The sequence below is a fragment of the Hemicordylus capensis genome, chromosome 10 (genome assembly GCF_027244095.1).
Source record: "Hemicordylus capensis ecotype Gifberg chromosome 10, rHemCap1.1.pri, whole genome shotgun sequence".
In the NCBI taxonomy this organism is placed as follows: Eukaryota; Metazoa; Chordata; class Lepidosauria; order Squamata; family Cordylidae; genus Hemicordylus; species Hemicordylus capensis.
The window spans coordinates 409,839-433,085 of NC_069666.1; the positions used below are offsets into that span (position 1 = coordinate 409,839).

General features: G+C 59.5%; 2 protein-coding genes across 6 annotated transcripts in view; one reads left to right on the plus strand and one right to left on the minus strand.

Annotated features, from left to right (window-relative positions):
• Positions 1-101: 101 nt before the first annotated feature.
• Positions 102-20,696, minus strand: ZNF710 (zinc finger protein 710). Of its 5 annotated transcripts, none has more exons than XM_053272425.1 (5): positions 20,594-20,696; positions 2,523-4,026; positions 1,981-2,172; positions 1,009-1,183; positions 102-868 (listed from the first exon to the last, which is right to left on the minus strand). In XM_053272425.1, exons 2-5 carry the CDS (start codon positions 3,999-4,001, stop codon positions 684-686), a joined length of 2,031 nt encoding a protein of 676 aa, XP_053128400.1. In that variant the 5' UTR covers positions 4,002-4,026; positions 20,594-20,696; the 3' UTR covers positions 102-683. The 5 variants fall into 5 exon arrangements, with proteins under 5 accessions (XP_053128400.1, XP_053128402.1, XP_053128398.1 ...); XM_053272427.1 differs by lacking the exon at positions 20,594-20,696 and adding an exon at positions 18,158-18,173; XM_053272423.1 differs by lacking the exon at positions 20,594-20,696 and adding an exon at positions 16,442-16,580.
• The window catches only part of ARPIN (actin related protein 2/3 complex inhibitor), a 9,606-nt gene continuing 5,737 nt past the window's right edge, over positions 19,379-23,247 (plus strand). The window contains exons 1-2 of the mRNA XM_053272481.1: positions 19,379-19,560; positions 21,991-22,092. Of these exons, the coding sequence (XP_053128456.1) occupies positions 19,379-19,560; positions 21,991-22,092 (284 nt within the window). The remainder of the gene's footprint in view (positions 19,561-21,990; positions 22,093-23,247) is intronic.

Genomic DNA, 23,247 nt, shown 5'->3' on the forward strand with positions numbered 1-23,247 from the left:
GCTGCTGGCCCACCACAGTGGCCCTTTTCCGTCCCGGCTGGCCAGGAGCGTCTTGGCCTCCCTCCCTCCTCGTGTGGCTTTGCTACGGCACCAGCCCGTGGTCCTTCTGCCAAAGAATATTCTTTTATTGCCGAACCTCTTCAGAACAGGAAAATAAAGACAGTAGATCTATGCACAAGTGGGACCACCACCCACCTGGTGGAAGTGGCAGAATAATTTAACACGGCCACAGCCTGCCGGGGGGGGGGGGGTTGGGGCCCCTGCTCTGCACAGCAGCTGGCTTGACCACTTGGGTGGGACGGGGAGGGGCACTCGCTCACCCCCACGTGGGGCTGCCCCGGGTCATTCCTTTTTGGTGTCGGGCGGAGGTAGCTTTGTCAGAGAGACCCACAGGAGCTGGGCCAGTCCAGCTCTGGGCAGCACGGAGGCGGGGGGAGGTAGAGGAGGTCAGAGGCCGCTCCTGCCCCTTCCAGGCTGCGGGGGGGGGAGAGCCCAGGCAGGGGCGATGGCGAGACGTCCGCAGGCCCACGGCGGGGCTACAGAGCCGGAGCTGCCCAGGCAGAGGCTCCTTCTGAGGGGGCCCCGCTCAGTGCAGCCCAGGCAGAACTCCGGGGGGTGGGGGGGTGAGTGGGGGCCCCTGCTTCCCTCTCGGGGACCAAGCCAGGCCTGCCTTCCCCCCCCGGCTACAACATGCGGTAGTAGGCCATCTCCTTCATGGCTTGCTCCGTCAAGGCAGACGCGTCGGTGGGGTCCCCCCCCACCCCGTAGTCATACACGTTCTCCTCCTCCTCCTCGTAGTCCTCCATCATCTCCTGCGGCCCGTCCAGCTCCGCGTGGTGATCTCTGCCCGTCAGCTCCAGCATGGGATCTGGGGGGGGGGGCGGGGAGGCAAGGTGGGGCAAGCGGTGAGCAGCGGGCGGAGGGGACGGAGGCCTCTGCCCCAGGGTGGCCTGCGGGGGCGCTGCAGCGCAGCCGCCCCGCCCAAGGAAGGGCCTCTCCTCCCCCTACCTTGGCTGTCCAGGGCGATGTCCATCACGCCGTGCTTGACCTTCATGTGCCGGCTGAGGTTGCCCTTCAGGTTGAACTTGCTGGAGCAGTAAGGGCACTTGAAGGGCTTGCTGCCGGCGTGCAGGTGCATGTGGCCCAGCAGATTGTACATGCGGTTGAAGGATTTCCCACACACCTGGAGGAAAGGGCAGGGCGGCCGTCAGCAGGGATTGGCGGGCTGAGTTCCCAGCTCCTCCAGGCTGAGGGCCGTCGGGCAGAGCACCCCGGTCCCCAGCCCAGCTCCGCCGGTCACTCCGTGCAGGTCCCCACGATGAAGCAGCAGCCACGGAGATGCACCTGCGAGGCTGGCCGGAGGGAGGGCTCGGCAGAGGCGGCAGAAGGGGGTGCCGCAATCCAGGGGGGGTTGGCAGCGGAGGGGCTGGCGGGGGCGTCCCGGTTCTGACGCCCGGTGGTTAACGAAGAGCCCAGTTGCTCAGAGATGGAACCACAAACCAGGATTTCCCAGCTCGAGTCTCCCCCTGCCATGAATGCAAGCGGGGGCCTTCGGCCAGCTGCTCCTGCTCAGCCTCAGCGGCCGCGTGGTGGGCTGCTATGTGCCTGGCCTAACAAGAGAATGCACAAGAAGGGTGCTTGGAGCACCCTGGAGCAAATCCATATGCGGCTGCCATCTTCATCATCGGTAGCCAGCAGCTGAAAGAGAAAGCGCTCCGGGGATACCGGGAGGGGATTCTTGTGCCAAAGGGCTGCCTTCTGGGAGGGACTGCACACGCTCCCCCGCCCCGGGCTAAGCCCTGGCTCCCCAACCCCACGTGGGCACTGCCCACCCCAAGGGGCTGCCTTGCATCTGCACCCCACGAGCCTGAAGCCCGCCCCTGAGAGAGAGAGAGAGAGTTCCCGCTTTCCATCTCTGCAGAGGCCCCCCTCTGGCCCGCCGGCCGCCCCCCTCCCCGGCTCTGCCGCTGCAGCGCCTACCTTGCACTTGAAGGGCTTGACGGGCGAGTGCACAATCATGTGTGTCTTGAGGGTCTGCTTCTGCACGAAGGTCTTGAAGCAGATGTGGCACTGGTAGGGCCGCACGCTGGTGTGGATCAGCAGGTGCCGCTTCATGTTGGCCTGCAGGGTGAACTCCCGCCCGCACACCTCGCACTTGAACTCCTTCACGCCCTGAAAGCCACGCGGGGGGGGGGAGCTGCTGGGCGTCAGTGTGACTGGGAAGCCCCCTCCCGTCCTGCAGGCCGCCTTGGAAACCCGTCCCCAGAGCCATGGAGAGGGGCCAGGCCGTGCAGGAGCAAGGCAGGTCCCGTGGGAGCCACTCCAGGGACATCCGTGGTGGCCGCGCGGAGCCCTCGCGGAGAGGCAGCCAGAGGCAGCTGCTCCTCCGCCAAGAACCAACCAGCCTCTGGGCAATGAGCCCCCCCCCCGAGGCTACAGGGAGCCCCGCTGCCGCCCCTGGTGCTTGCTTGCAGGCAGAAGGGGCTCCTCCACCCGCCCGGCCGGCCGGCCCCTCACGGTACCTTGTGGGTCAGCGAATGCTGCTTGAGGTGGTGGATCTGGCTGAACTCCATGCCGCACTCGGAGCAGACGAAGGGGCGCACGTTCTGGTGCTTGAGCATGTGGTTCTGCAGCTGGCTGCGGTAGTGGAAGGACTTGCTGCACTCCAGGCAGGGGTAGAGGGTGGGCCCCTGGTGGGTGGCCAGGTGGCGCTTGAGCTGGGTGAGGGTGGAGAAGTCCAGGCCGCACTCCACGCAGACGTGGCAGCGGCCGCTCTCGTGCTTGCCCTCGTGGGCCTTCAGCTCGCTGGGGTAGGCAAAGCCCCGGCCGCAGAAGCGGCAGCTGTAGGGCTTGATGTCGGAGTGCAGCAGCATGTGGCGCTTGAGGTGGCTGGTCTGGGTGAAGGCCTTGTGGCACACCTGGCACTTGTGGGGCCGGGTGCCCTGGTGGGTCAGCAGGTGGGTCTGCAGGTGGCTGGGCTGCTTGAAGAGCTTGCTGCAGTGCGGGCAGGAGTGGGGCTTGATGCCGTTGTGGCCCAGGATGTGGGTCACCAGGTTGTACTTGGAGGTGTAGGACTTCTCGCAGAGGCGGCACTGCCAGCGCTTCTCCACCAGGTACGAGTCGTCGATCTGCACGTTGATGTCCAGCCGGTCCATCTGCACCTTCTTGCTGTGCTCCCCCCCCGCAGCGGGGACCTCCGCCCCAAAGTCCAGCGGGGGCTCCTGCCACACAAAGCCCGGCTCCCTCTTGCCCTGCTGCTCGGCGGGGGGGGAGTCTGGCGCCGGCCCCTCCACGCCGCCCAAGGGAGGCGCGCTGGCCGGGAAGCCACAGGCGCGGGGGAAGGCCTCTGTGCCCTGCGGGCCGCTCTCCAGGCTGGCCTGCGGCGGGCTAGCGAGCCCCTCCTCCTCGTAGCCACCCAGGGCCAGTTCCTGCCCCACGGGTCTGCGCAGGTGCCGGAGGCGCCGAGGCTTCCTGTGCAGCGTGCTGAGGTCAAGCATCTTGGTGGTGCTGCTCTGGACGGTGGTCTGCTCGCGGCTGGGCTCCTCCAGACCCACGGGGAGGAGGCCGCCCAGCTCCTCCTCCTCCTCCTCCTCCTCCTCCTTGTCTTGGCTGGAGGCAGGCCTCTCGCAGGTGGGTGCCGCCGCCGCCGCCACCTCCTCCTCCTCCTCGGGCTGCAGCTCGCCCTCCTCGTGCTTCACCTTTGGCACCAGCCGCACAGGGGGGCGCTTCCTCCGCCGTGCATGCTTCCCAAGGGAGGCTTCCGCCTCCAGCCCCTCCTCCTCGGGGGGCTCCGCCTGGCCTGGGCCTTCGGGCTCCAGCGGGAGGTCCCTTTCGGGCTCCTTCCGCTCAGGCTGGTTCGCAAAGCTTGGCAAGAAACTTCCGGCGCTGATGGCGGCGCCCAAGAACTCATTCTCAGACACCAAGCCCAGGACGGCTGCTTGGGCCAGAGAGAGCACCACCACTGCGTCGGTTTGCGTCTCGGAGTCGGCGAAGCGGTCCATGTCTCGCACCCTCCGGCTTCAGGGCCTGCAGCAATGAGAGAGGAAGAGGAGCGCGTCAGCTGCTGGCCAGGCAGGGGCTCTGGGCCAGGAGGGCCCACTGGCGCTCACGGCCTGCACTAGCCAACGGCTGGCCCGGCTGCCATCTGGGAGCCCGGGACCATCTCCGTGACCAAAAGCCTCAGCCAAACCCAACTTTTAAAAAGGCTTTAAAGATGCATCTATTCACCCAGGCCTTCAACTAAACATTGGTTTAACAGGATTTAAAATGTGTTAAGGTTTGAATTGTTCTAGTGTTTTCACTTTTGCTGTATCACTTACTTTGTTTTAACTGGTGTTTTAATGTTTGTTCTGTTTGTTTGTTTGCTTGCTTTGTTGTGAAGCGCCGAGAGACAAATAAGGGCAGGCCCTCTCTCCTGCTGTTGCTTCCCTGCAGCGGGCTCAGAGCCTGCAGGTGGCCTATAGCAGCTAGGAGTTTTTAGAGGTTTTAGCTTTCTGAAAGCAGGCAGGCAAGAATGTCAACCTCAGGGTCTCCAGTCTGGAGCATTCTGCCTTTATTTATTATGCAGGGTCAAAGTGCAGGCCTGTAAACCAAAAGAGCATGAGAATACCATGCTGGATCAGGCCCAAGGAGGCCCCTCTAGTCCAGCATCCTATTTATTTATTTATTTGATTTGATTTTTATACCGCCCTTCCGAAATGGCTCAGGGCGGCTAGGGTTTCACACTGTGGCAGCTGTGATATGTGTCACCACATATCCAACTTGTGGTGACAGCCAACAACCTGGAAGGCTTGAAGAGGGGTTCGGATCACTTCCTGGAGGAGAGGTCTCTCCATGGCTACTAGTCGGAGGGCTGTGGGCCACCTCCAGCCTCCAAGGCAGGATGCCTCTGAGTCCCAGTTGCAGGGCAGTCGCAGCAGCAGCAGGAGAGGGGGCCCCAGAGGCATCTGGTGGGCCACTGTGGGAAACAGGAGGCTGGACTGGATGGGCCTCCTTGGGGCTGCTCTTATGTCCTTATGAAAGGCCTGCAGGGCAGGGAGAGTTTGGAAGCTGCCAGCCGGGCCGGTCAGGCCAAGGCTGCTGACCCGAAAGGCAGAGGCAGTCTCAGGGCAAGCTCCTCCGCTCCCGGGTTGAGGGCAGGGAGGCAAGAGGGGCTGCAGGCTCCACATCTCAGCCAGGACACCCCCTGCCAGCTGCCTGCAGAAGAGCCCGGAGGTCAGGTTGGCTGGAGCAGAGCAGAGAAACTAAAAGGGGGAAGGAAAAGGATGCAGAGAGGCAGGCGGGGGGGGGGGGAGGGAGGCCGAGACAAAGAGGAGGGGGGAGGCAGGAAAGAGGAAAGCGGGGGGGGGGGAGAAGCGGGGGAAGGGAGGCTGCTGCTGAGGCTTCCGCCAGGGGGGCTGTGGGGCTCCATCCGGTCACCCAAGAAGCAGCCAAAGCCACGCAGGGTGTCACGCCGCACCGCCACAGGCTGGCCCTCACCACCCATCTGTGTGCAAGCTCAGCCACCGTGCTGGGCAGCGGGGTGGGGCCTGGGGGGCAGTCCAGAGGGCGGGCAGCCCTCCTCTCCACATCCGCACATGCTTCCCCTGAAGGCCCACCAGCTGCAGCCCCCGTCACCCCCCCACCCTCGTGTCCACCACTCCCGCCCCCCCCTTGAACTGAGCAGGGCAGGATGCAGCCCTCCTCCACCCAGCTCCCAGCCAGCAGCCGGCCCTGGCCTCAAGTTCCTCCCTGCAGGACCCAAAGCCTGGCCTCAGCCTGACCACCCCCAATGGCAGTGGCGGGGGGGGGGGGGAGGCGGGCAGGGGGTCCCTGAGCAGAGGGGCCACTCCAGAGCCCAGGCTGGGGGGGGCAGCAGCTGCTTCCAAGCCCTCCCTGCACTTGCCTTTGTCTCCCCCCCCAAGGCGTGCTCAAGCCCCCCTTCTCCCCCCCCCCCCGGCTGATGCTTCTCTCCTCTCCTCCTCTGGCTCCCTCCTTCCTCCCGTTGCCTAGCAACGCCTCTCGCTGCTTGCTGGCTCCGCCCCGTGTGCCCCCCTCTCCTCTCCTCCTCCTCCTCCCTCTCTGCCCCCAGAGGGCCCCCCCACCTCCATTTCCAGGTGGGTCTGAATCCCGCCCTGGTGGCCTCTTTCAAGGACGCTGGCCCTCCTTCCTGCAGCCCCTCGGGAGCCCAGAGGCCTCTGGCCGCCCAAGCAGGCCCCTTCCCCCCCCCCCCCGGGATCACCTCCCTCACCTTCCCAGGCCAGCAGCCTTCCAGAAAGCAGCCAGGATCCGGCATGGCCAGGCCTGCCTCCCAGGCAAAGGCGGCGATCTGTGCCCCCTCGCGGCCAGCCACCTTGAGTGCAGACAGGGGCACCCCGAAGGAGAGGAGTCTGTGGGGAGCAGGATGCTGGGCGAGAGGGACCTTTGGCCTCATCCAGCAGGCCAAAGAGAGAGCCTCTTTCTCAGCAGGCTTCGCCTCCCTTTGGCAGAGGGAGCTTTGCTCCACCTGCCTACTTTAACAGCATCTTCCTCCTAGCAACAAGCAATCACAACCCCTGACCAGGTTTTTTGTGAGCGCACATTTAATCGAAGCAGAGCACATCAGAACTGGCTTGTGGGCTTGGATCCAGACCCAGCTGGCCCACCACTCTCCACCATCAGGGACCCAGTCACGCCATCCAGCCTTCTGCTCCCGCACCAAGGGTCCGCCTTGAACCTTTGTGACCGATTGTCAATTGGACCGACAGCCCTTGCATCCTGGATGATGCTACCTAGGAGTCGCTTGACCTCCTCTCTGTCTCCTGTCCATATTCTCCTCACAAGGGGGGTGGTTTAAGGTGGGGCATTAAGGCCCCACTTAGAATGAGGTTGCCTGGTGGGTGTGGACGAGATCCAGCCCCCAGAAGGACCATCTCGTGAAGGGTGAGGCCCGACACTGGATATGGGTGGCCCTCCAAGGAGACCTTTGCCCCTCCCTAAAGGGACCGCCAAATTCAGGCACAGGAAGGAGTGTTCTAGGGCTCATTTGCTGCCCTTGGAGCCAGCTTCCTGGCTGGATGGGACCCCAGGCCCGTGTGGCCCTGATCACCAGCTGAGAGCCTGACTTCCTCCCTTCAGAACTGAGCATCCAAACTCTCTTCCCAAAGCAAAGTGTTGCCAGCACTACAAAAGCCACCTCACTACTGCCAAGAGGTCTCTCTCTGTGACCTTCTGCCAGAACTTGTCCAAGAATGGAATTCTGTTTCACACCAGTCCTGCAGCCGCGCAGGCCACAGTTACCAGGGGCTGCTACGAAGGAGCTGGAGCTGCCTCCACTTTCCGTTCTCGGCAGCAGCGTGGCTGTGGCCTCTCTCCCTTCTGCCCTGCCCAAGAGCTGCCCTGCCGGCAGGCCAGGTAGAACTGCACTAACCGTGCAGCTCTCCCTGGTGAATGGCCAGCCTTAAGGCAGAATGGGGAAGAGAGGAGCCACACCCGAGCTGCCTCCTTAGGCACGCCCCCCCCCCCCCCGTGGAGGCCCCAGAGCCTAAGGGTACGCATGATGGGCCCTCCCTGTTGCATTCCACAAGGCACCCCCTGCACACCAGAGACATCCCAGCTTATGACCCCTAAGCTTGTGGGAGGACATCCCTGCCCTCTGCGATGCTCCCTGAGCAGGCCCAGCACAGCAGTGCCTTCCCGAAGGCAAGGCAGCCCCTTGGCACACGCTGCCCCTGCTTGCCACAGCCACAAGCAAGGGCTCCGCTTCACCCACAGAGCCGAGGTCGGAGGCTGCCAAGTGACCTGGAGGGGCCAGCACCGAGGGGGTCCCCTCCAGGGCAGCAGCCAACTCAGAAGCAAAGCTAGGAGCGGTCTGAGCAGGTGAATGGAGAAGTTATCGTCTGCAAGCATGCGGGGGGGGGGGGGCATTGGGGCTGTGCTGTGTGGGGAGGACAGGCACCATTTTAAGAGTTAGGCACAGCAGAGCCATGAGGTTCTTCTCCAGAGACTTCTGGTGCTTTTGCTGAAATAAATGGAGAAAGACTTTCAAGTTCCTCCTTGCTGAAAGAGCTTCGCTTCCTACATGTTCCCTGTCCTCTTTCAAAATAGAAAAGCTATTCAAAAAGAAGCAACCAAAAAAAAAAAAAAAAAAGGGAACTGAAAAGAGGAAAGAAAGAAAGAAAGAAAAAAACCCTGGAGCCTCAAGGGGGTGGAGAGAAACAGAATGAAAAGGGATGAAAAATAAAGGAGGGGGGGAAGAGAGAGAGAAGCAGAAAAGCTCTGAAAAGAAAGAATGCTTCTTGCCTGAATAGAATGTGCATAGAAGGAGGAAAGAGAGAGAGAGAGAGAATGCTTGAAAAGAAACAGCTACACAAAATGACCTCTGATTCACAGGCTGTGCCAATCACTACCACAATGTAAAAACCTTTCCTTCTTCTTTATATTCTTTTTTACATTCTCCCTCTTTCCATTGGGGGCAGGGGGGAAAGGAGAATTTATTCTCAGCCTAACAGAAAATAAATCTGGCCAAAGGAGAGGTGAAGCTACTTTTAAGAACCTTCGTTTACACACAGAATTAAAAAAAGAAATGCTCTAAGATGGAAGCGTCTTCCGTAAAAGACAAAGACTCTCACAAATGAAGAGCAATGCTTTCACAGAAGCAAAAGGCGCCACTGTTTGTAAACAGGTAAGTGATCATGAGGCTGTCAGCACAACCGAGCCCTGGAGTCCCCCCTGAAACTTCTAGCCAGGTATGTGGGGTGCAGGGAGAGAGGCCTGGCGGTCCTCAGAGGCTTCAGGTGGCCAAGGACAGGTTTTAGTTCAGTGACTTACAACGCAGGGTTCGAAAGCTACCTTGGGATCGGCATCCTAGTGTGGGCTTTGCTTTTACCAAGGAGAGCCCCAGTTCCTGTGGACCAAGGTCAGTTGCTCCTGGGGCTAAACAGTGACTGGGAGGGAGGGAGGGAGGGCAGGTGCCCACCCCGCCCCTCAGGCGGCGGCTGCTGCTCCTGGGAGGACAGCAAAGCTTTCCACCTCGGCAGCAGCTACAGGACAACCTTGCAGGCTTTTGTTCCTGTTGACAGCGGAGTCACACCAAGTGCTCCTGGGCGCTGCTGCTGCTGCTGCTGCTGCTGCTGCTCAGAGCACAGGGCCAGGCATCCTTCCAGCAGCCACCTGCTGCTGTCAAGAGGCCAAGGCTTGAGCTCCAGTTTGCCAGCAGCCAGGCTCGCCTGCAGGCAGATTTCCTGATATGCAAATAGAGCACCTGGGATAACAGGAGCTGCCTGAGTAGCGGCCACAGGAACATCTGCATGGCTGGCCTGAACCACCTCGCATGGGGCACTGCCCAGACATCCAGACATCCCATTGAGAGAAGCTCGCCAGCTGCCTGCACAAAAGATTCTGAATCTGTGACCCTGATCTGAGTGAAGGTGGAGCTAATCAGACACACTCAAGGAGGATTTTTTAAAAACCTGGTTCCCCACCAAGGACAATAGGCATGAAACTCCAGGAGGCCCCACGAGGGAGGGACACCTCCTTCTCCTTCCTACGCCAGAACCAAGAGCCCCATCGCAAGGCTTGTCCCCGAGGCCAGGAGCGGAAAGCACTCTGTGAAGGACTTCATGAAGCAGCTGCAGATGGGCAGAGCCTCCAGCGCCCAACCCAAAGGCCTCTGCATGTTATCTTGCCTATTGGGGTGCTCCCATCTGAATCACATTGCACAGACAAAAGGTCTAAACCACCACAGGTGAGATTCGGGAGGACACTGAAGTGGGGGGGGGGCAGGAATAAATAAGGAAAACTCTTCAGGGCTGGAGCCAGAGGAGCTCTTACCCCTGGACTTCTGGGCCAAAGTCCAGGGCCTCCACGGCCCCCGAGGTCCCCCAAATCCTCTTTTGTTTGTCCGGGATGGTGTGGTCGCCCAGGCAAGCATGACGATGCTTAATTTGCAGGGGAGGGTGGCCTCCAAAGGCCTTGAGGTCCAGGCTCCAAAATTAGCTAGGTGCACCTCTGGCTGGAGCTCTTGTTTACATGATCAGTGTTACATAAGAACAGCCCTGCTGGATCAGGAGGCCCATCTAGTCCTGCATCCTGTTTCCCACAGTGGCCCACCAGGTGCCTCTGGGGAGCCTCCAGGCAAGAGAGGAAGGCGTGCCCCCTCTCCTGCTGCTGCTGTGACTCCCCTGCAACTGGTACTGAGAGGCATCTTGCCTGCGGCTGGAGGTGACCTATAGCCACCAGACTAGAAGCCACTGATAGACCTAAACTCCATGAATTTGTCTAAGCCCCTTGTAAAGCCATCTAAGCTGGTGGCCATCACCACATCCCGTGGCAGAGAATTCCACAGATTAATTATGTGCTGTGTGAAAAAGTATTTCCTTCTGTCGGTCCTAAATTTCCCAGCCTTCAGTTTCATGGGATGACCCGATTCTCCTGTTGTGAGAAAGGAAGGGGGGAAATGGTCTCTGCCCACTCGTTCTCCTCCATGCATAATTTTCTACACCTTTATCATTATGTCTCCCCGTAGTTGCCTCTTTTCCAAACTAAAAAGCCCCAGATGCTGTAGCTTTGCCTCATAAGGAAGGTGCTCCAGTCCCCTGATCATCTTGGTTGCCCTCTTCTGCACCTTTTCCAGATAGTGTTAGCCTAGCAGAGTCATATATCAGGCCTAAGAACTCTGCTCTGCCTGGAAATCTGCAAGACACCGAGATCTGGCTCCCAGCCTTCAAAGTGAATTGCTTCCTACTGGCTTCAAAACATCCATGAGAAATGTGTTGAGGTGATTTCTGCAGGAAGAAAATACATGGAGCAAGAATCTCCACAAAAATCAAGGTGCCAGCGTCAACTGATTAGAACCCAAGTTGTGAGATCTGCCAAGGTCAGGAGATTCCCCAGTTGCTAAAAGCCAAGCAAGTCTCAGGATGTGGCAGCAGCAGCAACAACGGCCACTCTTACACATTCTCCAAGCAAACGGGGAAAAACCAACTCTCTCCACATACTTGCTGCATAACATTGCATCTTTAACTCATAAAAGTTTATAATTTAAGAAAAGAACCGACGGACTAAAGTAGATACAAATCAGGGTTAACACAACATGATACACGGTCCGAAAAAAGTGGAGAGATTTTGTCTCCCTCTCCCACAGTACTAGACTTGGAGTCACCCAGTGGAACTGATTGGCAGTGGAGTCAGGACAGGCAAAAGGAAGTACCTCCATGTTTACCACGTTACGAACTTGTGGAATTCTCTGCCACAAGACTAGCGATGGACAATGGTTTAGATGGACCTAACGGGATTATAGAATTGGAGGGGGCCCTTGTAGGCCATCCAATCCCCTACTTGATGCAGGAAATCCAGGGCAAGAGAACTGCCCCCCCCCCGACTGCTTAACCTCTGCTTGAGGACTTCTAGTGAGGCACAGATCCCCCCCACCCCTGCAACTTTTCCCATTGTAAAATTACATCATTATATACAATTATGGCATTTCTCCTAATGTTCAAGCAAAGTGCCCCCTCCTGTAACTTAAGTCCATGAGGTCTGGTTCTGCCCTCTGGGGAGCAGAGGACCTCTTGATGCTTCTCCCTGCAACCGCCTTCAGCCTCGGGCCCTGCTCCACCTTCTCTTCTCCAGGCTAAACAGAGCTCCTCCAGCCTCCCCTCTCAAGGCTTGTTTTGCAACCCCCTGACCTTTGCTAAAATGAGAATAATTCAGAAAGGTGTGTCTATGGCCATCCGCTGCTGGTGTTCAGAGGCTAGTGCGGTATTTCTGAATCTCAGCTGATGGGCGGGCAGTGGCCTTCATGCCTTGCCTGGGGGCTTCCCAGACCGCGGCTGGAAACAGGGTGCTGGACTAGATTGCCCTTGCGCGGAGCCAGAGGGGCTCTTCTTAAGTCCTCCAGGGACGAGAGGTTAAGCATGCGGGGCCCAGCTCTGAAGGCCCTACTCGGAGGAGGAACAATGACAATCTGCACGCACACTTCCACAAAGCCCCGAAGAAGCCGGCTCCAGCAGTGGTGGGCACAATGGCCACGGAGCAGCCATCAGGTAAAGAGAAGGTTCTCCTGCACGTTTCTAACAGAATGTCTCTTGCTCCTTTTGTACCCGGCCAATTTGTATTTCATGATCAAACATCTTCAGACAGAAGGAAGGTTTGCACACAACGGTCAGCCGGTCAGGGATGACCTTGAGATCAACGCGCGAGCTGAGAATGCTCTCAGAAAGTGAGTGTTCAGACTCTGGTCAGTGGCTGCAGACCACAGATTGGCAGGCGATATTATTGGAAAAGGGAACAGGTGGGACGGGGGGGGGTGTACTTGAAGGGCTGAGGGGGGGGGGCGGCGGCTGAGAATAGCTCATGACCTGGAGAAATAAAGTGAAGACAGGGCAGCAAGGGAGAAGAGGGAAGTGGCACATCCCTATTTTAGTCTCGGAGCGAGCAGCAGATCCAGCTTACGGAACAAAGACCTCCCCAAGGGAAACGTCCCTCTTTCCTCACGCAGTGCACCCCTTGCAACTGCAGTGCTGTGACCAGGAACACACAGAAAGCAACGTGCCCTCAGTCTCCAGAGTTTTGAAAAGGTCCACGGGACAGCAGGCACCCAGGGGTCCTAGGAGAGGGCTCTGCCTCTCCCCCAGCAGGCACACGCTAGGCAACCGGGGTGGGGTGGGGTGGGGTGGGGTGGGGGCAACAACCCCCAACTTCCAAGCTGGGCTGAGCTGTGGGCCAGGCAGGGGGAAGAGGCCGGGAAGAACACGCAGCAGCAAAACAACACGGACAAAAGCAAGAGCAGTGAGAAGACCCAAAGGCTGTGCGGCAGGGAGGGAAATGGACGGACACCCTAACAATCCAGAGCAAAGAAAGCCGTCGCGAATGTGTCTGTGGAGGGAGAGGGAACACACATGCATGCTGGCAGACACACTCCGAGGCAGGCAGAGGCTGAAACAGGAAAGATAACATTAGAACAAGCCAGCATTCTTCCTTCGGTAACTCCATCACTCCTTCCTCTTCTCCTCATTTCTCTGCCGGATCACCTGGGACAGCTGCCGCAAGGGAACCGCAGCCTAGCCTGGCTCCACTACTGAACGGGATCCCATACCTGGATGGACCGACATTGCCGGAGAGGTTGGTGGGGAAGCAGTGGCAGCCTCACCAGCTTTCGCAGTCCTCAGGAGAGATTCAGCATGTGCTTATGTCCCTGAATCCAGGATCATCTGAAGCTCCCTGGAAATGCCACCTATCCAGTCCTTGGCAGGTTTCCCACCTTTACACAATGCATGAAACTCAGGGTGTGGGTGTGCCAACCACCCACAGAAAGTGAAACACCAGCTTGGGAGGGCTCAGCTGAATGCTCCCAAGGACAAGGAGTGCTCCTTCGCCCTGTTCTCCACGGGAGAACCACCACTCACGCACCCATCGCCACCAGGTCACCTGCTTTCCGTGTCTACTTTGCTACACAGGAAGAGGAAGGTGGCCGAGAAAGAGGCCAAACCTCTGGCTTTGTGGATCATGCAGACAAGCAGACCAGCCTTCTTTTCCTCCTAAAACAGTAGGCTCCTCCAACCTTTTTGACCTGCCCCCCCCTTAAACTCTCCTCATTTCTGAAGACCCTGCCACTCGCGGGTAGCATCTCTCCAGCCAGCCCTCATATAGGAACACAGGAAGCCACGTGATCCGAGGCAGACCTTGGTCTGTCCAAAACAGCACTGCCTCCTCTGGCTGAAAGAAAGACCTTTCTCACCATCTTCTTTTACTTGATGCTTTTAGCTGGTGAGGCCAGGGATGGAACCTGCCCCCCCGCCCCCCCCCCCCCGCCCCCCCGCAGGCAAAGCATGGATGGGATTCTCCTTCGCTTCATCCTACATCCTGCCCTCTTCTCGTGATGGAACTCAAAATGGACAACAGTCCCAAGTAGTCTCCCATCACGGGACCGACCTGCTGAGCCACAGCAAGGCGGCCGCACCGTCAGCCTTCTGGCCACACCCCTGGGCACAGCTGCCCATCTTTGCTGCCCTCTCTGCAGCTTCCACAGCAAGCTGAGCACTTTGGGCACTCGTGACATGGAGCCTCTCTTGCTGGGGCCACAGTGCCTCTGCCTCGCCGGAAGAACGCCCCCCCCCGCCGTGCCTCGGGTCCTTGAGCGCCTCCTCCTCGGTCCTGAGCAATCTCTTGTGCTCTGTTTAACTTGCTTTGTGGGCCCAAACACAGACAGAAAACATTGCAAAGTCTCCAGCGAACTTCCAGCACCTTCTGCTCTCCCCCCCCCCCGCCGCCACTGGAGACCTCTCCACCTACAAGGGTCTGCAGCCAGATTCAAGGGGAAGGGGGTGTGTGTGTGTGTGCATGTCGGCTTCTGGAGACTGGCAGGGCTTTTTTGGACCCCGGAAGGGAGCACATCTCCTCGGGCTGCCGCCTTCCAGTCAGGCGATGCTATGCAGAGGCAGTTCACGGAGGCCCTGCCCGGGAGCTCCAGTCCAAAGGGACATCCTGGAGCTCTTCAGGCTGGGTGGTGGGAAGGCAAAGAGCAGCAGCCTTCCTGAGCGGACGGTGATGCGGACGAATGAGATGATGTCTGCACAGGGCTCTGAGCGATTAGGAAAGGCGCAGAGAAACACTTAACGGATCGAATACAACTGCAATGGAAACCAGAATCTTCTGCCTGGTGAAACAGAAGCTTGGCTCGGGAGGAAGCCCTTCTCTGGCAAGAACTAATCTGTTCCGGTCGCATCGAGGAGGCTGAGATGTTGTGCCGAGAAGGAAGCCCTGTCTTAGGAAAAGCCCTCCGACTGCCCCATTCAGTTGCAAACGGATATGGACACCATTCCAAGTGGTAGGCAGGCAAGTTGAAAAGGCCAGCCTGACTTATTGCCAAGACAGCGTCACCTTTGAACAGATGCTCGGGAGATGCTGAGCAAGAGGAGAGCTGCTTTAGCTCAGCAGGGTCCACCCTGGTTGCATATGAAAGGGAGACTAGCACTGGAAGAGATTCCCCCACTCAGGGGATGGAGCCGCTCTGGGAAGAGCAGAAGCTGCCAAGGTCCCTCCCTGGCAGCATCTCCAAGAGAGGGCTGAAAGAGATTCCTGCCTGCAGCCTTGGAGAAGCCGCTGCCAGTCTGTGCAGACAATACTGAGCTAGATGGACCAAGGGCCGGACTCAGCATATGGCAGCTTCCTATCTTCCTATGAACAGCCTTTCCTCTGCAGCCTGCTGGCACCCAGAAAACCCCTACTCAGTGCACACTTGCTACTCAAGGGCAAGGTTGGAGCATTTCTGTGAGAAACCTTCAGTGTCCATCATGTGGTCAGTACTGATGGAATCCTTTGAAGTTGTCATTTGGGAGGGTACCATCTCTGATCTGCATCCTCTGCTCTTGCTGCAAACCTGCCTTCCTGAAAGCCTCTAAGCATCACTAAGATGCAGCAGACATCCAATGGACTAGTGAGTTGCCATGAAGGGCTCAAGCCCCCTCCCTGCAGTGCTTGCAGAAGGCCTGGCTTTTGTCGGGTGCTTTCCCTCCACTCCCCTTAGGGCAGGAAAGTCAGCACAGCTCAAACCACAAAACTTGGCCAGCAAATACAACTGTCAGGTTTCACTTGGCAGAAGAGGGCGGGGGGTCTGACCCAGCCGCCAGAGAGAGCCAAGGGATCCAGCAGCAGCAGCAGCAGCAGCTCGAAGAACAAGACCCCCCCCCGGTCCTCCTCCAGGCAAGGCGGCAGCATTCGCCCCCCCCCCACCCCCCGGCCAGGCAGGCTTCCGAGCGGGGCGCAGGCTGCCCCCTCCCCTGCAGGCTTCCTCGGAGCAAGCGAGCCCCGCGGGCTGCCTTCCGAGTCCAGCCCTCCGAACTGGGGAGCTGTTCCCGGGAAAGCTGCCCGCCGCGGCCAGGTGCTGGAGGGAAAGCTCGCCCGCGCGCGCGCGCGCGCCCCGCCGCCCCGGCCAACTTGGCGCACGCTGGCCCGGGTGGCAACAGGTCGTAGCGCGCCGGCTGCCTCCCGCCGGACCGGCAGGCGCTGCTGCTCCTCCTCCTCCGCCGGGTGATCCCTCCCGCCCAGCGCCTCGCGGGCTGGCCTCCCCCCCCCCACGCCGCCGCCGCCCCACCCAGCGGCCCCCGGCGGAGCAAAACTTTGTTGCGGGGCAGGGAGGCAGGCAGGCAGGATCCGGCAGGGGCGCGCCGAGTCCTGTGCGCCCCGACGTGCCGCCGGCAGCGGGGGGGGGGGGCGAGCGAGCGCGTCCCCCCCCCTCCCTCCCTCCCCGGGCTTCTCCAGGCGCCGCCATCGCGCTTCCCTCCTTCCTCCTCCTCCTGCCCGCCTTCGGCTTGATGAGCAGGGAGCCGGCGGGGGGGAGGGAGGGGGGAGGCGCTGGCTGCCGCCCGAGCTCGGCCGGGCCTGCCTGCTGCCTGCGACCACCCCGGGCCCCCCCCCCCAGCTCCCCTCCGGCCCGCGCAGCCAGGCACCGCGGGCGGCTCAGCGGCTTGGCTGCTCGCGCACTCACCCTGGGACTCGCGCCGGCGGAGAGCCTGGCCTGCCGCGGGGGCGGCTAACCCCACTCCGGGGAGCAGCGGGGCGGGCAGCGGAGGCCGCCTCTCCTCCAGGGGTGGCTCCTGCTGCTGCTGCTGCTGCTGCTGCTCCGGATCATCGGGGCGCCGGCGCAGGCAGGCAGGCAGGGAGGCAGGCAGGCGGAGGCAGCTTCCCTTCCTCTCCCCTCTCCTCTCTCTCCCCCTCTCGAGCAGGAAGGAAGGAAGGAAGGAAGGAAGAAGGGAACGAGGCAGGGCTGACGTGAAGGGATGCAAAGCAGCAGCAGCAGCAGCAGCGGGAGCAGCCGCCCCTCCTCGCTCGAAAAGGGGGAGAGAGAGAGAGAGAAGGAGGAAGAAGAAAGGCGCAGGAGGAGGAGGAGGAGGCGGCGGGCGGGGGAGCCGGAGCCGGAGCGGCGGCGGCAGCGCCTTTATCTCTCGCTTTTGTCTCCGCGCTTCCTCCCCGCTCGCTCTCGCTCCTCCGGCCCTCGCCAAGTTTTCTTTGCTCTCCCCCCCCCCTCCTCCTCCTCCTCCGCCCCACAGAGCGCCTCTCTCCGTCCCTCGCTCTCCTCCCCCCGCGCCCGCTGCAGCCCCACTGGAACCCCCGAGGGGGAGGCCCGCCACACACACCCCGGCCCCGACCGCCCCCCGATTCCTCGGGCCTGCTGCAGGGAGCCCGGCCCCGGCCCGGCTGCTTCTCTCCCTTCCTGCCGCCGCCGCCGCTGCAGAGAGGCGCCGCTGGGGAAGTGTGGCGGCGCGGGGGGGGGGGGGGCAGGGCCGGGAAGGAGCGGGGAGAGGGAGGCCGAGCCCCCCCCGCCGAGCCTGGCCCGAGGCAGCAGCCAGCAGCCCAGAGGCCACCCGAGGCAGAGCAGCCTGCGGTGCCGCCGCCCCCCCCCGCAGCTCCGGCGCTCCGAGGGGCTGGGGGGGGAGGGTCCTGCCTCCTGGAATGATGACCCCCCAGCGGGGGGGAGAAACCAAGCCAACCCCAGGCAGCCGGTCCTCAGCTGGCTCTTCTTGTCAAATGAAAAGTGCCCCCGAACGCTCCTGCGGACCCTCCAGGGCAGACCAGGTCTTGGCACACCCGGCGGCTGCAAGGCCACAGCTCCTAAGGCCGATGGGAGGCGGCCCCGCGCGATCCTCTGCTCAGCCAGCAGCAGACGCCCCAGCACAGAAGCCAAAGCAGCCGCCAGGCTGGAGACCGCCTGCCCACCGACACACCTACCCATGGAAGGTGCCCCTTCTTCGCGATGCCCCTGATCGTGGCACCAGCCAACCCCGGCCACACCCCACTTTCACCCAGCCAGACATAAGCTGCTGCACACCCCCCCCCCTGCCTTGCACACACCACGAGGGGGCTGTGGCTAAGAAGCAGGCCCAGAAAGGCTGCCCAGGAGAAGGGTGGCCGTGCAAAGGCTTTGGGCTCCCAGGGCAAGGGGCTGGCGAGAGAGACGGGCACATCCCTGCAAGCACCGCTCTTGCTCCGAGCCCCTCCCCACCTCTCCGTAATCTTGCCCCTTGCTCATGCCCAGTGCCACGCTCCAGACCTTCAGCCCTGCCGGGGGTGGGGTGGGGGAGTGGAGAACCTGCCGGTCGGTCCTAGCAGAGGGGAGCCAGGAGCAGAGGGGGTGGCTCCCCCTGGCCTGCCCGCCCTCAGGAGAAGAGAGAGCTTGGTGCCACCTGCCCCACGGACGACATACCAGTCTTGGAGGCACCACCACCACCACCACCGCCAGCCAGGCCCGTGTTCCGGACACAGGAGCTGCTGCCCCTCCGGGGGAGAGAGGAACCAGCCGAGGCTTTTGTGGAACAAGAGCAGCAGTGGAGCGAGTTCTGGCACCACCACAAGCAGAGCGAGTTGCCAGCCTTTTTTCTTCTGGCAAGGCCCCCACGCCTTGGGAAGCTGCCTGACGGACAGTGGAGTCACGGGCCCATCTTTCCCCATCAGCACGGCCTTTCCAAGCTGAGTGATGCTGCTGCACCTTAGCTACCTGCCATGCACTCCGCAAAGGCACAGGAGCCTTGCTGGCACAAGAAGGCACCCCCCACCACCCCAGTGAATGCTGCTCTAGCCCTCACTTGCCTCTGCATGGCAAAGCGGGGGGGGGGGGCGTGCCTGGTAACGGGTTCCCCAGATGGTGTTGACTACAGCCCCCATCATCCCCAGCCGCAATGGATGGACACCAGCAACAGCCACTGGAGGGTTGGGGCTGGAGAGGGCCCGTTGCCCCCAGCCTCCCAAGGAAAGTCTCTGGTCAGCAGTGCAATGGGTAGAGTGGAGGGCCCGCTGTTGAGCAAGAAAAGGCCGCTGCGCTCCCCACGGCCTGCCCTGGCACATGGGGGGGGGGAGGCTTCAGTGGCCTCTTTCTGGCATTCTGCACCCTTCTTCCTCCTGGGGAGGGCACTGCCTGCTGCACCTGTGGAGTCCTGGAAGCCGATGCAGTCTCCTCACATTCCAGGAGGTGGAGTGGGAGACACTCTGCAGCCACCGGGGCCTGAGTCCTCGCCGGGCCCACTTCTCTTTCTTCTGGGGTGCCTGGGGAGGGCGAAGGGAGGCAGTGCAAGGGAGGGTCCTGCTCTGCCATAAGGTGCCGCCCCCCCCCCGCCCCGGCCTACCTGTGTGACATGCAAGGAATGGAGGCTCCTGGTAGGTGTTGGTACGGGGAGCCCTGAGGGAGTCTGAGAAGACAAAGAGTATTCCCCTGCACTTGGCTCCTTGTCTTCAGCTCCACTCCGCCCCCAGGCTTTGGGGTATTGGCGGTTTGTGCAAGGTGGTGTCTCCTCTTCTCCAGTATCGCTAGACCCAGGGACCGAGCGATGGTTTTTGCAGCCCTGTGCTACACCACCTGCGTTCCCAGTTGGGGCTCCCATGCCCTTGGGGGGGGTGTGCTGCAGGTGGCCACTGAACGCTTTCCTCCACCATGGCTGGGGAGGCACAGGGGGAGGGCTGGGACGGGCTGACTACACCATGCCACCCTCAGGAGCAAGACCCATCCCGGAGTGAGTGCGGGGCAGTCCGGCTCACCCTCCGCACCCTCCATGCCACCAGCTCCGTCCAGTTTCCCCCTTTGTGCTGGTGGAGTTCTGCTGGCTTCAGCCTTATGTCAGCAGTGAGTAATGAAATGCTCACAGTAGCTGGCTTCTAACACTTCCCACTAGTGCAAAGGAAGCACTACTGCACGGGCACGGCCTTTCCCTGCCGGCATGGCATAGATAGCAGTGTGTTCTGCTAGTGCACGAGGGGTTGGGAGAACTCCATCCCACCCACAGAAGGCACATGTCAAGGAACGGATTGTGCTCTGAGCCGCCTTTCTGGCTCGTTATCATTCCTACAGTATCCTCTCTGAGGTGTGGTGAGCAGATTGGCTGCATCATAGATTTATTCAGTGGTGGTGGTTACACTTACTTTGTTTCCAGTCCTTTTCTACTACAAAACAACAAATATTTATAGACCCCTTTTCAACAAAAGTTCCCGAAGTGGTTTACACAGAGAAATAAAAATAAAGAAATAAAGACAACTTCCTGTCCCCAAAGGGCTCACAGTCTGAAGAGAGAAACAGAAGCTAGACACCAGCAGCCGCCACTGGAGGGATGCTGTGCTGGGGATGGAGAGTTGGCCAGTGGCTCCCCCCTGCTCAATAATAAAAAAAATCACGACTTTTAAAAGGTGCCTCTCGGCTCAGTTAGCCGGGCTTCAGAATTCCGAACCCAGAATTTGTTAGGCTGCTTCCCACTAAGCAGAGTTCCAGGCCACGACCACAAGAGCCACGCTTGGGGACGGAGGTCTTACTTTCTTTCCAATAGATGTTATATTTACAAAGTAATTTTGATTTCATTTGATCTCTGTGATTTCCCCAAACGACTATCATCATCATCATCATCATCATCATCAGGTTGTGAGCACCTTGGTTACAGGATTATGACCATTTAGGAAAAAAAGCAAGCCACTCTGAGACCATGGGATAGCCTTTCTGATTGCTGCAGACATAGCATTGACATGTTTAGTGAGCCTTTTGCTGTGATTCCAAGGTATTTTTCCTGAGTATTTCCACCAGATTTGGACCCCAGCAGTGCATATATGAAATTAGAGGGGGGGCCCCACCCCCCACCCCCAGAGTGTCACGCCATGCACTTACTTACGCTGAATCTCATCTTCTTGGGATTTCTGCCATCTGACACATGCTATCTCTTCAAGGAAAGATACCCCTGGTTCTCAGAAACTGAAGACAGGCAGGATGAGAAGAGCATAATCATTTTGAAGGCCCCTGTCAACAAAATTTAAAAAGCTGCTCTCAGAACCTTCGGGTCGAAAGGCAGAAAAATATATTCTAATTAATAACCATCAGAATCATTGCTTTATCAGGTTAATCTTGAAGTTTGAAATCATTTGTCGTTTTAGGATGCCAATGTGGAGCTTTTAAAAAAAATGAAGTTATATGTTATTTGGTAAAACTATCTACAGTATTATATATTTTGAAGAATTTGCTTGTGCAAAATAAAGTCATGCTTCCTGAAGACCCACAGATACCAAATTTTGTATACACAGTCCTGTCACTGAAACTAGCTGAATGGATTGCTTTTTACATCAGAATATGCTTGGTGAAAATTTAAATAACTTTTCTGTAGTTTTAAAAAGAAATTCTGAATATCCTACTTACTGATCATACTACAGATACCAAATTGGGCAGGAACAATCATGCCACTTAAATTAACTGCACTACTTTTTACACCGGAATATGCTTGAGGAGACATTTAAATATTTTATGAATTGATTTTTAGCAGAAATTCTAAATTAATCACCATATTCTAAATGTGATTGTTCACAACAGATTGTTAACACTCAATAATCAGATCAACAATAATTCAAAAACTAGCAAATGCCCAAGAAAAGCAGCAGATCTCTCTCAGATTCAGATTTACCACATATGGTCATTATGCAAGGAAATAAATAATGTCTGAAGCCGAAGAAACCCTTTACATTTCAGACTGTCCTTTTACTTCCCTTTTGCAAGCACATTAATAAAGGAATTAATAGAGAAGGAGGCGGGGCTTCCGTCTTCTCGGCTCCTCCCTCCATCGGCGTCTGTGAAGAAAATGCAAGAGTAGCCCATCCCGTGGCCTTAATGGGGGTTTTCAGGTTTAGAAATCCCTGCAGAAAGCCAGGATGACTCCAGGCTTGACTCCTCACCCTGTCAGAGAAAAGGTCAGGAGTTCGTGCTCTTTCTAACTCAGGTCTCTATTTGTGTAAAAATTTAGATTCTCTTTCTCTCTCTGGTGACCATAGAGAAACCGGGCCTCTCAGGGCTATACATGTATACCGGAAATTTGGGTTGTGTAGCTTTGGACTACTTCTCTATGTGTTCTGGCGAAACACTTCCGGGACAGCCAATCAATACCGTCGATGGCAGGATCTCTGGCCAATGACTAGCTCGGAAGGACCTGGAGTCAGCCAATCGCTGTCGCTGCCAGGGCCCTCTTTCCCGCCCCGCAGCAGACGGGGGCCCCGCCCCCGCCCCCGCCCCTTCTGTCGCAGGCCGTCGCCGGCCCCGCCGCCCCGCGCCCTCCTCCGCGCCAAGCCGGTGCACCGGGAGCGCCTGCCGCAGTCCAGCCGCTGGGACCCGCCTGCCTGGCAGCGGTACGGCCGCGAGGGCCCCTGAGCATGTGCAGAGTGCCCCTGCGCCGCTCTCTCTTTCCCCCGCGCCCGCCCCGCAGAGCAGTGGCATCAGAAAGGAGGGCGCCGGGCGGGGGCTTCCCTGCAGGGCTGCAGCCCCGCCGGGACTGGCCCGCGAGAAAGCCGGCAGCAGCAGCAGCAGCAGCAGCAGCAGGCGGTGCCTCTGCAGAAGAGCCGGAGCGCCTGGCGGCGGGGCTCGCTCCCCACCCCCGCTTCCCGGGGGGCACGAGCGCACGAGCGCCGCCGTCGGGGCCCGGAGTGCCGGCTGTGCTCCGAGGCTGCGGCACACGGTGCAGCTCGGAAGGCGCCTCCTCCTCCTCCTCCTCTCCTCCTCCTCCCTCCGCGCGTGGGTCTGGGTCAGCCCCGCCGGGCGGGATGAGGCCGCCGGTGGGTTCCCCAGCAGGGAGCCCGCGCGGCCGCCTGGGCCAGCAGTCACGCCGGGCTCGCCTCCCGGGAAGCCGGCCCCGCAGCTGTCGCTGGCCCGGATCCTTGGCGAAGGCGCTCGGGCGGTCAGCATGTCCTCCCTGGCATCGGGCGGGCCGGCGGGCGGGCTGGGGGCAACCCTCGGCCTGCAGCACGGAGCCCGCCTCGAGGAGGGAGGGGGGAGAAGGGAGAGGGGCCGCTGCAGGCGCTCGCGCAGGAGCCCTTCCTTGTTCGTGAGACTCTGAGCCCTGCAGAGAAGGGGACGCCTGGCATCCCGCAAGGGACAGGCCGCCGTGGGCTGGAAGAAGGACACCCCTGCGAAGGAGGAGGGGCTGCTGGCAATCCTGTCTCGCTTTTGCTGCCTGCCGCCTTGAGTGCCGCACTGGAAAGGCGGGATGCAAAAGGTGAAATAGACAGACACGCAAAGCAAGAGGTGCTCATCTTGGGAGCAAAGGCAGAGCCTGCCGAATGCAGAGGCTTATTATTAATCATCATCATCCTCCTCCTATCTTTATTTGATTTCTATACTACCCTTCCAAAAAATGGCTCAGGGTAGTTCACACATAAAAATAATAAATAAATAAGATGGCTCCCTGTCCCTGTAATAAGTGTTTGACAAGGCACACCAACAACTGCGGGACAAACTAACACATGAAAGAGCTCAGGGGCCTCTTTGAAATGTGTGGGTAAATCTTC

Excerpts from the sequence above, each read along its gene's own strand:
- ZNF710 (XM_053272425.1), bottom strand. The coding sequence starts at position 4,001 with ATGGACCGCTTCGCCGACTCCGAGACGCAAACCGACGCAGTGGTGGTG. Across the intron at positions 2,173-2,522 it reads AGCATTCGCTGACCCACAAG|GGCGTGAAGGAGTTCAAGTG; the intron begins GTACCGTGAGGG and ends CGTGGCTTTCAG. Across the intron at positions 1,184-1,980 it reads TCAAGCCCTTCAAGTGCAAG|GTGTGTGGGAAATCCTTCAA; the intron begins GTAGGCGCTGCA and ends CCTTTCCTCCAG.